The sequence below is a fragment of the Pseudonaja textilis genome, chromosome 3 (assembly GCF_049901715.1).
Source record: "Pseudonaja textilis isolate UNSWEBS1 chromosome 3, rPseTex1.2, whole genome shotgun sequence".
Classification (NCBI taxonomy): Eukaryota; Metazoa; Chordata; class Lepidosauria; order Squamata; family Elapidae; genus Pseudonaja; species Pseudonaja textilis.
The window spans coordinates 159,141,904-159,158,070 of record NC_141992.1 but is presented as its reverse complement, the minus strand read 5'-3'; the positions used below and the strand labels follow the sequence as shown (position 1 = coordinate 159,158,070).

At 38.4% G+C, this 16,167-nt stretch overlaps 1 protein-coding gene across 12 annotated transcripts in view; it reads right to left on the bottom strand.

The window, feature by feature from the left end:
• DTNA (dystrobrevin alpha) overlaps nt 1-16,167 on the bottom strand; it is a 135,979-nt gene that overhangs the window by 59,342 nt on the left and 60,470 nt on the right. For all 12 annotated transcript variants that reach the window (XM_026699222.2, XM_026699220.2, XM_026699224.2 and 9 more), the window contains exons 2-3: nt 14,952-15,019; nt 11,216-11,296 (exon numbers count right to left, since the gene is read on the bottom strand). In XM_026699222.2, the coding sequence (XP_026555007.1) occupies nt 11,216-11,296; nt 14,952-15,019 (149 nt within the window). The remainder of the gene's footprint in view (nt 1-11,215; nt 11,297-14,951; nt 15,020-16,167) is intronic.

Genomic DNA, 16,167 nt, shown 5'->3' with positions numbered 1-16,167 from the left:
TAGAAGTATTATAAAGATAAAACTATTAAAGGAGTATTTCAGCACGACAGGGAAAAGCAGAAGAAATAAATTAGTATTATTTTTGCATCAGTCACTGGAAATTATGAATGTGCCAATATATTAATTAATAACAACTTGCTCCTTCAAATAGCTAAAGGAATTTTCCCTCTGTTACCCACAGTTTAACCTGACTGAGATTTGTTTAACTTTAGTAATAGAGCAACCTAATTTATCCTCATATTTCAGGCCAAGGGACTACTTTTTTCAGGGAATATAACTGGTGTCTATCTGATCTGTCTGTCTATGTAGCATCTATCCTTGTTTCCTATACTGAAGATACCCTGATTAAAAGTGGTTTCCTTTTTATAGAAAGAAGATTGCCAATATCAACATGGAATTTTGGCTAACCAAAAGGAGTAGACAAGAGAACTAGGAGAGACCAGGAAATTGCAAATCAATTTTACATAAAAAACAGATATAAAAATGCAGTATAAAGAAACTGAACACACCATCTCTGTCAAAATGAATAAAATAGCTAGGCTTGCTAAGGAAATAGTGATAGTTCAAGCTATCACTGAGTAGAAATAGCTTGAACTTTCATATGAAAAAGGGAACCCTGAATCATAGATAATAAATTTTATATCACTTCCTGAAGATGAGGTAATATAGACTATTTCTAATGGAGAAAGACCAATTACTAACCACAAGGTGGCAGTGGGCATATTTTAGAAAACAGCATATATTTCTGTTTATACATTAACCATATTAGCTTTCTAGCAGATTAACACAAATAAAGATTTCTGCTGTTTCCTTAAAAAATTTATATCCATGTATCTGAATAAACACTGCAGAGATTTGGTTACATAGCTAGTGATACCATTTTTCACTGCCCTGACTTACAAATTATGAGATAAAAGAAGGAAAAAAACATTACGCTGAGAAGTACTATATGCATAAGTCATGCATTTATCCTATTTCTATTATATGTGAGTGGGGGAATTAATTAAAAATAAATTCAATCTTGTTGTATAAAGTAATTCATGCTCTTATATCTTTAACCGCACATTTGTAACATTAAAACTGGTTTATTCTACCGGAGTATAAAGATTACCAGGGTCGTATGTGCAAAAGATGTCCAAGAGCATCTGCAGAGTGTGGGTAAAGTTAAGATGGCACCAATGACTATGCAGCTGGAATCTTGCTCCCTTTTTGCCATGAGTTGCACACAAAATAGGGCATAGCTTTGAATGGTCATGGCTCTCATTCTGCCCCATCCAGCTATAGATGCCTCCAGTGACAAGTTTCTTGTATTAGGTTCTAGGGGGAAAGGAACTTTTCATTTAGAACCAACAATAGAAGGGACTTTTTCTTTCTTGTTGCTCCCTAGTTATGTGGTAGCCCTAAGCAAAGGTTATTGATTGGCATCTGAACTTTCCTTGGCTTCTGAAGACTTTATATCCACATTTAACAGAATAATAGAAGGGACTCTGGAGCCTATCAGTTCCAGGCACCAAACTTTAAGGATTCAAAGAGGTTGTGACAGGTTCAGAAAAGAGATATGAAGATAAATCAGGGACCAGAAATCAAGAACTATGAAGAGACACCGAAGAAGCTGGATATTCCTTAAAGAGAGACTGAAAGGTTGCATATGATGACTTGCAGGAGACCAAAAAAGAGTTTATCTCCTTCTAGATTGCAGAACATGGAATAGATTTAACAAGAATAATTCTTACTGAATATTAGAACTTTTTTTAAAAAAAGAAAAATCCTAACAGTAACAGAAGTTTCTCAATGATCTAAATAAAAATATATCTTTTATTGGGTGGCTTCACACAGGTGTTAAAATTGCTTTATTTTTAACTTGTGACTCCTGTACTAAGTAGGGTTGGGTTCAATGAGTAATTGGCTTTTCCAGCTTTCTGATTATATGTCTCTCTTAATATAAAAATATACTGTAAGGTATTGTATCATTTGTGGACATTACATGACATTATCAGCAACACATCGCCATAATTTACTCTCTTTCTCTCTTTCATTGCAGAATTCATGTTTGTCTGCTCCTAATCCAGCACTTTAGCCACTAAATTGGCTCTTAGTAAGTCAATCTATATTAACATCTATACTAGCTTAAAAGATAGAATAATGGAATGGAATAACTTTATTGTCACTTTGAATGTACACTAATCGGAATACATTAAAATGAAATTTTGTGGCATATTGAATTACATGATGCAGTTGAATTATATGATGGGAATAATCTTCCTTACCAAGAATCTTTTATTCCTACTTTTGTAATAATCTGCCTAACGCCTGTTTCTATAGTGCAAGTTCAATTCTTTAAAAAGTTATATCTGTTACCTGTTTATTTACATCTTTGTAAGGTTTTTATAGGTAATTTGAAATGAAATTATAATATAACCATAAAGCTTGATTCTACTATTTTGTATTGGGTTATTATAGTTGCTAGAGGAAGGAGGCTTTATAATAGGGGTTCCCAACCAGGAGTGTGAGACGATATTCCAGGGAATGAGAAAACCTGGGTTTAGAAGTTTCAAAATTATAGTGTATATGTAATGATAGTGTACTGTATATTATTATTATTTTTAAGGGGGTGAGAATATATCAGAAGCATTCTAGGGGTGCGGAGTATAGAAAAGGTTGGGAAGCTTTATGATGACAACTTGAAAATAACTAATGGGGCAAGTCTGTGCTCACCATCCAGTTCAGAGGTCCGGAATGGGCAGTGGCATCATCGTCAGTTTTCTCATCCCTCTTGGTACTCTGCTCTGCTGCTCCTCCCCACGGCCCCAGCCATCGCTGCCCGGGGAAGGCACAGGAAAAGTGAGCAGAAATATAGCTCTCGCTGGGGTGAAAGAGTTGAGATCAAGAAAGGCATAGGCAGCAGAAGATGCAAGCTGCTGCCTTTGAAAAGCGCCCCTTTCTGTTGCCTGTACCTTCCCCAATCTCTGCTCTTTTGCCCCAGCGAGAGCTATGTTTCTGCTCCCTTTCTTTTCCTGCGCCTTCCCTGGGCAGTGATGGCTGGGGTCATGGGGGAGGGCAGCAGACACATCAGGGCTGCTCCCCCCACTCAGCAAGCCAGGCCTGGAGGAGTGCAGATAGTTGCAGGCAAGTGCCAGATGGTCAGAAGACATATTCCGACATCTCTTGGGGAATCTTCTTGTGTGGAGGCCGAAGGGGGGAATGTTGAGCCCAGAAAAGCTTGAGCTCTCACCTGGACAAACAGCGACAAGGCAAACCTTGGGGCTTCCAAGGCACTCAGCTCAACCCAACCCAGACTTCTCATTGGTCACGCAACAAGCTGGCAATGAAGGTCAGATGCCCAGACCAAAAGAGAGCCAAGGAAGACGGACTCCTAATAACCAGCCTGTTTGTGCAGGCGAGAGCTCAAGCTTTTCTGGGCTTGACACCCTCCCTTCAGCCTCCACATAGGGAGGGCCCCTTCTCTGTTTGGAAGCAGCGGGAGAAACCTGGTGCTTAGCCTTGGGGAGTCCTCTTGTGTGGAGGCCAAAGTGGGGTTGTTGACTGGTTATTAGGAGCCCGTCTTCCTTGGTGCTCTTTTGGTCTGGGCATCCGACACCCCCCCTTCTGCCTCCACACAAGAGGACTCCCCAAGGCTAAGGTCCAGTTTTCTCCCACTGCTTCCAAGCAGAGAAGGGTCCCTCCCTCCAGGCCTTGAAGCCTCTCTCTGGAGCATGTGCATGCTGGGGTCTCCCCATGGGGTGAGGGCATCTCCCGAGGAGGCCCCCACCCACCAGCAGTGAGCCCAGGTCGGAGGAAGAGGAAAGGGCTCCAGGTGTCTGGCCATTGTGCTGCGCCCCACCCTTAGCAGAGCACCGAAAGGGATGAGAAAACTGATGATGATGACACCACCCCATTCTGGAGCTCCGAACTGGATGGTGAGCGCAGACTTGCCCACTCTGCCCCCTCCCACCACCACCAGCCAGTCCTGCCCTGAGCCATTCCTACAGCCTACAGCCAACAAGGAAGAGCCCAGGCCAGGAGAGTCAAGCTGGAAGGTGCGGGAGTGCCATACAAATGCAAGTAGTGCAGTGCTCCTGCATCTTCCAGCCATCTCCATTACTGCTTCAGCCCGCCTGTGATGTTAGCCTCCTCTTGCTGCAACAGCACCATTACCTCATCCTGGCTGGCAAGGGCTGCGCTGCATTTTGCATGCGGCACCACCCGCAAATTTGCACATTACAGGTGCCAGCCCCTACGGCAGAGATTTCCAACCCCACTAGGGGCTGGTCCTATATTCCAGAGTTGCAGTAGTCACAAGACTGGTCATTTTGCCATCCCAGAAAAGCTCATCCATGGCAGGCCAGTGCACAGGCCAGTCCTGTGATTACTGCAGCTCTGGAATATGGGACCGACTTTCCCATCAACATTATTGACTGGAGGGGCACCGGAAGGAATTTAGTAGCTGGAAAAACAGTACAAAGTCAGAGAAGCCAGCTGGGAGAAGGCATAAAGACCAGAGTTTGATGTTTTGAAGTAGGTAAAAGAAGGGGAATTCAAACAGTGGTACAACCATTCAGGCTGAATGATAGCTAGAAGCATTTGAATCATACAAGAAACCAAAAAGGGGATATTCAGCCAAAGAAATACAGCTGTTCAGCAGATATTCCTGGCTGTGAGTCTCTAAGGTAAAGAGGAGGGAAATCTGTTCTGAAAAGGAAACCAGTTTAATCAAAACCCCTACTAATTCCTATATCAGACATTAATACAATTGAGCGAGTCCAGAAGTATTTAACGAGAACAGTACTACACTCCTCTGCTCACAACAGAATATCCTATATCACCAGACTTGAAATTTTGAGCTTGGACAATCTTGAACTACGCCGCCTACAGTTGGACTTAAGCATAGTACACAAAATTATCTGCTACAATGTCTTACCAGTCAATGACTGCTTCAAACACAAGAATACAAGAGCACACAACAGATACAAACTCACTCCAAACTTGATTTCAGAAGGTACGACTTCAGCAACAGAGTGGTCAATGCCTGGAAGGTACTACCTGACTCTGTTGTTACATCCTCAAACTCCCATTCCTTTAACCTTAGACTGTCTACTATTGACTTCACTCCATTCTAAGAGGTCTGTAAGGGGCATGCATAAGTGTACAATCATGCCTACCGTCCCTGTCCTATTGTCCCCATTTATTCGTACCTATTTTCTTCTTAGTCATGTTTATTCTTATACCTATTATCTTGTAAGAGATGGACAAATCAAATAAATAAATAAATAAAATTCCAATGAGACCAAACAATCAGCTGTGTTTCTACCAGTATAAAGTATTTGCTGTGCCTGGGGTATCTGAAGTCTTCTTACATCTTTTTTAAAGCCAAGTACCAATGCTTTTTTAAAAAGTCTTACTCCCACCTAAAAAGGAAGAAAGAAATATTATAGCTATTCTTCATATGAAGACTAGCTATATTATTTCTTTCTTCATTTTTAGGTGGAAGTAAGACTTTTTAAAATCAGTTAAGTGTTAAAGTAAACAATGTTAGGTCTGGGTAACCACGGCTTTTAAAATTCAAATAGTACCACATCTTTTAGATCTGTAGATAAACTCCTTTAAGTCCGTTAAGTTTTCTCTGCTTCTATTTTATGCACTGAATAATACTAAAATCCGGTCTTAGGGCTATATTAACACCACAGCAAAATTAAATGCTGCATTTTTAAATATTCAGGTTGAATGATAGTAGACAGCTACAGAAACAGGAACCACTTAAATTAACACAAAAATATATTATCATTAAATACAGTATTAATATAAATTAGAAACAGTGAAATGAGAAGGAATTTAAACCATCATATGCATGCTGACATTTATGTATTTACAAACCACAGGAGAATAGCAGGAACTAGATCAAGTAGGAATGCACTTAGTTGGGTTTTTATTTGCAATCTAGTTTGCTCTTAGAGGTTCTGAAGATGAATGGCAACTCCAAGCCAAAAATGTTTTCCAGGAATCAAAGAACATTAGATCAATGTGTTTTTCAATCTTGGCTCCTTTAAGATGTGTGGAATTTGATTCCCATGCTTGTCAATGTCACTGACCACAAATATAATGAGGAAGGCAAGAAGAACTAAAAGTAAGACAGGCATGGAAGTGGTTTCCTTTATAGTCAGCAGAGCACTGTTCTATTTCCCATGAAAATCATGATATTGTTCTAGAGGTAAAGCAAAAACAGCAACAACTTTTCTTAGAAAAGTGAAAAGTAAAGAAACACAGTTAACTCCAAGATTCCAAATTAAACACCATCAAGGATATGAACTCTTGATTTGGCTGCTTTAATTAAAGAATAATCTGCTTGATCTTATATTTCAAGTTTCTGACCATCAACTGTTTGTTCTCATCTCAGGAAATCAGCTATCTTTGCTCTTTCTATAGTTGTCATTATAGAATAATCACATAGCAAACTGAGTAAAATACAGCAATCCTGGTAGTAGCTCTCCAGCTGTATACTGGTAAAAATACTTTGTTGTATAATTATAATTACAGTATGTGGCTACACTCTGACTCAGTGGTTTTAAAAAATGGCAGAACTTGGCTTATTAAATGCTTTTAGAATAAACAATTAAAAATAAAAGCAAAAAACCTGCACATATGAAGCATTTTAGACTAAGGAAAACTGAGCAGCAGTTTTGGAATTCCAATTTTTAAAGTCTTACTGTGAATGCCCACTATTCTGAAATCAGGCCTGAAAGTCATGACGGTAGCATGACTATGAAGATGCTGCAACAGTCATAAGTGTAAAAAATGGTCATGTCACTTTATCAGTGCCAGTTGTAACTAAACGAACTGTTGTAAGTCGAGAAATACCTATAAAAATCTTTGTTATTGACAATTGGGTGATTTGTTCATAGCTATAGAACTGTAATTTATACATGATTTATCTTAGAACATTTCATAGTCTAAAGATGAGCCAGTCTAAAATATAAAGGGGAGAAAGTAACAGAGCAAGGGGAGAGGAATGATGGGAGAAAAAGTAAAGTTAAAGCCTGAAGATAAGTGCTCTTCAAAAATATTGACATTTGGTTTATTAAACAATTGGTCTAACAACTTTGTGAAAAACTATGAGTTTTGAATAGGATACGTATATGAGGGTGAAAAAAATGAGATAGCACAATGCCTATGGTCAAGGAGAGAATAGCAGTAGAAGCTGAGAATGAGTCATACCGGAAAGTAAAAGCTTTTAAGTAGTTGAGAGTGGTGAAGTGAAGGCTATAGCCAAGGATATAGTGAAATCTGAAAGTTAAAACCGAATGTAAGGAATGACATTTCATTATTAATGACATGTCTACTATTATTTTACTTGGAACTGTTCACACGGATATGTACTCTTACACCATGATGTAGGCAATGCTGATGGGCTTCCTATGCCTCCATCTTTACAAGATTCTGACTGAACCAAGATTTGCACATGATTCCTGCTTTGAACCATAGTGCCATAGTATTTGAAATGGATTCTGGTACTCATAAAAAAGGGGCCCAAGAGTGATATAATGCCCAGGGATTACAGGTTGCCTACTCTTCTTCTAGACCCACAGTTGAATCAATATAGGATAATACTTGTTTATTTGTGCTGCACATGGAAGAAGGAAGAGAGATGGTGGAAACAATATTGGGGGTGGCAAAAAAAAGGGCATTGGTGCTTACCTGACACGCCCATTCTCCTTGAGCTGCGAAGAGCATCCAGTAGTGGGAGGTGCTTCAGTCTCTGCTTATCTAGGCCGGGCTTAATTTGCGGAAAGCTCCTCCTCCTCCATGGGACTCCTCCCCAGCGTTCCCCAGTTTTGGAGAAGATGAGAGAAACAAACACCCTCGCCCTTAATACACCTTGGGTTGGCCACCCCTTCTGTTCCTATCCCCAAAGTCTGACCTCTCTGGCTGTTGCCCTGGTCGGAAAGGTGGGGGTCTCTGGTATCTGGTTGAGAACGGTCCCTGATAGAAGGGCCGAAAGGATCCCCTCCGAAAGGACTGAGGGTTTCTAGGGTCTGACTTCCAAAAAAGGGAGGGTAAAATTTTCTTTTTGTTTCAAGTCTCGATGAGTAGCGGATCGAGGGAAGAAAGAGGAGGATGGCTATGGACTATGGGGTGAGAAGGCTTGAGAGGTCCTGTGTGCCTCCCGTGTGCACTTATCTATTTGTTTTTCCAGTGCCTTATGGCGCCTGTTGGCATCCTTTTCTGATGCCTTAGAAGTCCCTTTTTTTTGCTTAGGATTGTGTTGAGATTTGGACTTGCCCCTTGAAGTTGAGGAGTATGAACCACTACCCCCTGCCATTGTGATTGTGGAAGGACCAGTGAGCTCGTTATTTGATGCTATATTGTGTAGGCAGTTGGTGCACCCAGGGATCTGGCCAAGGATGGACAGGGTGCCCTGAAATCAAATCCCCCATTTTTTTTGTTTTGTTTTTTTAAATATGGATATCTGCTTCAAAATTGAGATGTATCTCAACAAATAATTTATTATGATGATGAAATTGCCAGTATTATTATATTGGTATGATTAATATTATCAGAGTGTATGGGCAAATATATATCAAATTTGGATGTCCCAATCAGCCAAATTGAGAATGCCTAGCAGGCTAAATAATCACTCGCAGGCCTTCAACAGCTTCCCTGCACAGGCAGACGCTGGCCTAGGTGCTCGCTGTTGTGCCACTGGATAGGGAGAACTGTGAGTGTTGAGCCAACAACACGAATTAACAAAAGCCTCGAATATATTGGAAACAAGGTTGTAATGATTCCTTGGGGTATTTTGTGTAAAAAAACCCTTCAATCTGGAATAAGGGTTACCTCACACAGTCTATTGAATTAGCACTCACATGGTCCCTTGACAGTAAAAAAAAAAAAAAAGGCAACCGGACGTTATTTGTGGTGCACACACCAGCAGCAATCTCCCGCCAAGAAAAAGAGATAAGCGCCAACAGCCTTCCCTTAGGGCTAAACCGGCGGGGAGGGGTGAAATAACGAGGCGATTACACCTCCACCCCTAAACGGCATTCTTGGGGGGAAAAGAGAAACTGCGATACGACTCAGGGAGAGCGAGAGAAAAAAAGCTTCACCATTTAAATGATAAAGCGGCTCGGCGATCGTAATGGCAAGGGTAGGTCTAGCGGTTGGGGGGGGGCTAAATGAAATCGAAGCCTCCCTGTGCTTAGGAGCGCTTTCTGGTAATGCGATCCCCAATGGCCAGATGGCAAGGGCAGCATCAGTAAGAAAAGAACAATTGACTATCTGCAAACCTTAAAGAGAATTCTCCTGTTTCGGCCAAGAATTAACGAGAAGCACTGCCTATCTCTCATGAGGCTGGGCCAAAACTGGGGAATGCTGGGGAGGAGTCCTGTGGAGGAGGAGGAGGAGGAGGAGGAGGAGGAGGAGGAGGAGGAGGAGGAGGAGGAGGAGGAGCGTTCTGCAATATTAAGCCCAGCCTAGATAAGCAAAGACTGAAGCACCTCCCACTACTGGATACTCTGAGCAGCTCGTGGGAAAATAGGTCACATAGAAGGATTAGGCAAGATTAGTATAGTAGAAGAGAAGAAGGAAAGGAATGGTAAAAATCAAGAAGGAAATTAAGGGCAAAGTTGGAGGATGACTGGGATGTATTAAAACAAGTTTAATATTGCCACTGAAGGAGACAAGGTCCTTAGGCAGACAATTAGAACAAAGGAGAAGGGATATCATAGTATTACTTACATTTCTTCTATTTATTTGATTAAGAGGGTAGAGCTTTAAATGCATTGGTTCTTCATGGGTCACATACAAATTTAATTCCATTTTTGTCATCCCATCAGTTTTAAACTCCTTATACTGTATTATACTCTGATTTCCAACTTTGTAGGAAATAATAACCAGTTATCTTTACCAGCCATCCAATGGGAAATGCAAACAGGGATTAGTTGCTGTTCTAAAGGCCATATTATTTTTGCAACCAAGGTTTACATGGAACACAGATTGCCCCTGCTTGGTGAAAACTAATATATGATATTCTACCAACACAGATGGAGAAATGAATAGCAGGAGAGACACTGAGCAGATTCTACATGTATTAGTTCTCATGAATAGAAAAGGCTTCATTTCTTCTGTTTTTAAATACCCACTAAAATATGAAAGCTGCATATCTCTTAATTAGTGACTCAGGCAGAAAAATAATCATTGAACTCAAATTTCTACAAATAGTAAACAATGAAGGATCCACCTGGGCAGCATAGCCAAAGAAAGAATCCTTCCCACATAAACTCCCATATATATATTTTAAATGCTATTGAATGCTACAATATTTGATTCCTGTAAGCATGAAAAACGCTAACAGATATTGTCAAATAATTGTATAATGCTGATCATTTGAAAAGCATATCACATTCTTAGGAATAGCCAAGGGTGGGTTTCTACCGGTTCTGTCCACCTCTGTAGAACCGGTAGCTCTGAAAAGCAGCAGACCTAGAACCGGTTCTATGTCTGCTGATGTTTTTCCCCACCCGTTCACCCGGGCTCTTACCTGACCTTTATTTCCTGCTTTTTCAATTTCAGCTTCCGTGTGAGGCACAGGTGCAGTTTAAAAAGCAGGAAAAAAGTGCTTTTTGAAAAGCTGCTTCTCTGCACGCAGCACGTGCTGATGACAATTTGCAGGGAAGCACATCGTAAATCACCGAACCTCGTAAATCACCGAACCGTTAGTTAACCCTGTTGGATCCCACCTCGGGAATAGCTTATATAATTCATTCTTTATAAGTAAAAATGTGCAATTTGTTTACCATTCCAACAGTGATTTTTTTTTTAAAGCAAAAATTAATATGTTATTATTGCAGGTGTTTAAAAGTTAAGTTAAGTATAAAAGATAATACCCAATAAAATAAACAAACACAACAGAATTAAGCAGCAAAATTTTGATAGGAAAGCTGTTTGCTATAGTTTCCCTTGGAATTTTACCTCAGCAGTTTTTAAATTCTATCCTCTTAAAATCTGCATCCAAACATGTAGGTTTAGATGTTTTAATGCATATATAATATAATTTATATGCATATATAAAGAGTTGTGAATTACCTTGTTCTTCTAAAGAGTTAGCTGTTGTTATTTGCATTTTCTGAATATTTATTAAAATTAATTCCTAACAGATATACATGCACAATTTCACAATAATAGACTAGTGAAGATTATACAAATTGATCAGTGATATACTTACAGTTGCATTTTTTCTGCACAAATCTAAGCTTACATGCTGTTCGGTAGGTGGACAAACGGATACGATCCAGATCTTGAGCCCCTAATGGTGGAGAAGTATATGTGCTAAGATATATGTGCTCTGTCCCTAAATCTCACCCAACAATATTCACATAAGCTTTCTCTACGATATTTTAGAGCCTTTTATTACCCACGCAGTTAATTTGGGGTAAAATGTTTACCAAAGGGGAAGTTTCAATATAGTTTTATTAAATAAATATGTTTCTTGACTCCCAATATGATCAAACCACAAGCAAAAAATTTAAAGCAAATACCAAACAGCTGAGTTCCAATACAGGGAAAGTTCTTAAAATTAACAGTTTAGTTCACATAAAAAGTTCTTTTGAACTGAACTCTTGGTGACTTCATGGACATTTCCTACAGGGTTTTATTTTATTGAATGACTGACTGATTGATTGATTGATTGACTGATTGCCAGAGGTTCTCATGAAGGAGGAGAAAGCATGGCAAGCTGAGTTCAATAAATACACACAAACATTTCAGTGGAAGTTTAATCTATTATGACAGGAAAAGATTATCTTTCTGCAACCAATGGCAACAGTTATTATTATTTTTAGTAACCATGAGCTAAGACAGGGATATTACACCATTACCCAAGTGCCAGGCTTTTGAAGACTTTTTTTTGTTTCTAGGTATTTGGAAAGTTAATTTTTATTTGGTAAAGAATTTGGTAAATATTTTGGGAAGCATCAAAAATGGCTTCTGCTATTGACAATGCATTGCCTTTTCTTGGTTTATGTAAACCAAGCTAGAAAAGCAATCAGTTGTATATGCTAGCATCAAGTGTGAGTCAGTATCTTTGCTTGACTGAAGCTGATATGTTATCTTTAAACCAGATATGACCTACTTACGGTCCTTGGATAAATTTGTTTATGACATTCATTGGACGATACAGATTGCAAGAGGATTCGTTGCCTGAACACTTACTATGTTCTAATTCATCCAGTCTATTTGCAATGTTGGAACAAAGGGTATCTTAATCTGGGGGTCTCTGAGAAAAAGGCAGGAAAAAGATAAAAAAAACCAACAGTGCTATACTGGCAATCACAAATCTGTTTTTTAATTACAACTAGGCTAAGATAATTCTCCAAGGTAAAATCAATCAGCTTCAGTCTTATTATTCAAAGATACCGTTTACTGTTTTCAGAATATAAAGACATATGTTTTAATTATGATAAAATAATGAAATTTAGTTAGCAAAATGGGAGCATTTCTTCAGTTACCCCATTAGCAAGATGATTTTATTTAAAAGATTAGAGTTGATCTAAGACAGAGGTCTCCAATCTTTGCAACTTATGGGCTTCAACTGCCAGAATTCCTCAGCCAGCCAGCATGGTATCCAACCTGCAACATGGCTTGCTGAGGAATTCTGGGAATCTGTTTTGGTATTATAACTAGAACACAGAGGAGGCATGTTGATGGTCCTCTATTTAACTTCCATATTGGAAGGAAAGAAAACAGGAGTTTTTTTTTCCCACTCTTCATTGCCACTAACAAAACTTTTACTTATTTTTTCCCTTTTATCTGCCAAATATTCTCAAGTTCCTTTTATCAACTAACTGTTTCAATGCAATCTGTGGCTGGCAGATTGTCCTAAACTATTCAGTGTTTCATCCTGGGAATTTACTTTAATCACTGGTCATGTTGTCAAACACATAAGAAGCCATTTCAGTGATCCCCCGTTTTTTTTTCTTTTTAAAATGCCATATTGAATGTTACCAAGTTTGATTTTTGCTTTTTAAAATATTTCTGGGATTTTTAAAATTTTGTTTTAACACAGTTCTGTTTCATTCCCCAATAAAGACAATACATTAATTTTTTTAAAGGATTGAGTTTTTTGATGGACTTCCATAATAATAATAATTCCTCAAGTGTTAATTGGGTCATTAATAATGGGACTAAGTAATAGTGATACAGAGCTTCAAGATTTGTTTGAAGAAGCAATCCGTCACATTGATAAGTCTTAAGATACAGTTGAAGTGCATCTGCAAAAAAAGTGATATAGCTTTGAATCTATATATAGGTATGCTTTATATATTATAATACTATTTTATTTGGACTTTGCTTGTGGCTGATGAGACCAGAAGTCTAAAATGTTTAGATGGCTTTAGTTAGCTAAAGGTGCACTGTGAAGGATCCAACTCAACTGCAAGTTGAAGTATCTTAATTAGTGTGCAAAGCACACTAAATCTGAAGGCAAAGAGGTCCTTTGGAGCAGGGGTCACCAACCATTTGGACCTCAGGGACCACCAAACTCATAATTTTAGATCCCAGGGACCACTAAATGGTTCTGTGGGTGTGGCCTAATTTGCGGGTGTGGCTTGGTGGTCATGTGACTGGCTGGGCATGGCTTGTATGTAAATATTATAAATATTTATATAAATATTGAATTTTTTATTAAAAAAGCAACTTTTACCCAAAATCAGGCAAAGCAGGCAGATTGAGTTGCTCACAGAATCATTCAGTGATCTATCTATCTGCCATCAGCTAGCTCAGTCTCTCAAATTTGCCATGAGTCTGCACTGAATTTGCTTGCAAGCAAACCTTCAGTTCTAAGGGAGGTTCGGCTGTGTTTAGCTAGAAGGCAAGAAATCCAACCATTTCCTGCTTCCTAGCAAATCTAAATCTCCTGGCACAGCAGAACAGATGATGGTCAGAAAAAGAAAAAATAGCAACTTAGCAGACGTTCACCAGGTAAGGAATGAGTGGGCGGGGAGGGTTACCGCTGGCCATGTGGGCTCAGCAGCCTTCTGTTTCTGCGCAGCCTGGATTAATTGCTTTGGGGGGGTGCTCTGGGGGTGAGATTTCTCTGTGGCCCACCAGAATTTTGTCATAGCCCACCAGTGGGCCACGGCCCACCGGTTGGCGACTGCTGCTTTGGAGTGTGTGGCATTTGTCTGCATATTTAGTCTGCTATTGCATAGATGTCCTTCACTGGCACCACATGATTCCAAGAAAAGACACATTCAGGTTAAAAACTGCAGACAGCTGCTACTTCTTATAGTTCAAAAACCTTTTGTTGCTTTTCAGCCTAAAGCATTGGACAGTTTTAATATTAATGTCAACATTATACTGTTTTAATTCTACCCACAAAATAAAATGCCAAACAACATTTGTATTCTGGCAAACCTTTAAACATATTCAAAATTATGAAAGTAAATATGTGATCTAGGAAACCCAGAAAAACATTGCATTTCTTGGGGTTGAACAATCCAGAACAAATTACATAGAACAAGGTGCACATGAGTTTATACAAAATTAGAACAGCCTTTAACTTTGTTTATTAAGCATTTGGGAAAAATTCAATGCCAACAAATTGGGTCAGCATCCAGTGAAGAAAATGGAATTACAGTGACAAAATATATTTGAGTTTCAGTATGGTTACTGGTGAGAAACAATGTCTTTGACTGTTCACATTCCTTTTCTCCCAAAAAAAGAATACTAGAGATCTCTAGGTCTGCATTGAAATAATTAAAAAGCAGCACTTTGTCAATTAAATGTAGTTTCTTGCTACTGTTTTGTGTTGAAAATTCTTAATTTGTAGAACAAACTGCCTATAGCCCAGCGCATAATCCATGTAATTTTTACCACGGGTATATTCTTGTTGGCCTTTTGCAAGAAATTTAACATCTGTTGGAAAAACAACAGAACAAAATATAACATGTCATAGAACTTACGCATTTCTGCAAACAGCTGCCTCCTTTCTGCCATGGTAGCGCCTCTTTTCCCACAATCTTCAATCATTCTAAGCAAAAGAATATTAAACATATCTTCAAAACCATTTACAAACTAAGGACACAAAATATAATTCCAGGACACTATATTTCCAATTCTATATTCAATATTTATTTTTTTATTTCTATAGCCTCCCGTCTCAACAAATTACTAGAGAGCATACAATATGAAACATAAAGACCATTAAAATTATTAAAACAATACAAAATAAATATATATGGCATCAAATAAAAGTGTTACTATGGATGTTAATATAGTCTGGAAATGCGGGAATCTAAATATGTGGCTGACTGTGCAACCAGTCATAATGTTTAAAGCCCTTTGAAAGTTTTAGACAAAATTATATAGAAATGTATTCACCATTGGAAAACAAAAGGAAGAACAAATAGCTCAGTTTCCGTTTAATTTCAGTTCAATTTAGTTTAGAGTATCTTATGAAGGAAAAATCCATACCTTCCCATAATAGATTATAAACTTCAAATTATAAATTTCAGTCTGATTCCCTTTCTGCATTTCTTTTAACAATCAACATTTATCTACCAGCAGGTTTTTTTTCCAGTTTATACAGTACATTTAACACCAATTTTGGATAACATCAGAAAATTGTTCTGTGTTTTTTCATCTTATAATTGAAAAGTTCTAGTAGCATCTGTCTGTTCTACATGTGGAGGAAGTATATAGCGTGTGGCAGGGAAAAAAGACCTGCTAGTTTACATTAAGTGATAATTCAATAGCTGTTGTGTTCAGTTTTTGCCTTGCAAGGAGAAGGGATTTTTAAAAAAATATTTCTTTGATTAAACTCTATTGATGATGGCAATCATTATTTCTATTGTTAAAAACAGTTTTCTTCTTTTTATTTCACTATAAATAATGAAACAAATTAAATGTTAGAATCTGATCCATAATCAAATTATGTTTATTTTACTTTATTGCTCCTGTTCGGGGCTTCTTGTGTGAGAAATACTTTAACTGTTGGCCCATATTATTTTTCTGATTTAAACTTCCTCCAGAGTCTATTAATATTTTTTTCTTAATAATATAAAAATTCCTATAGAATAACAATTTTTTCCTCTAGTAGAATTAAAAGCAATTTTAAAGGTGATCAGCAAGAGTAGAGAAAAGCTGGCCCAATTTTCAAAGCTAACACTGATTTTAACA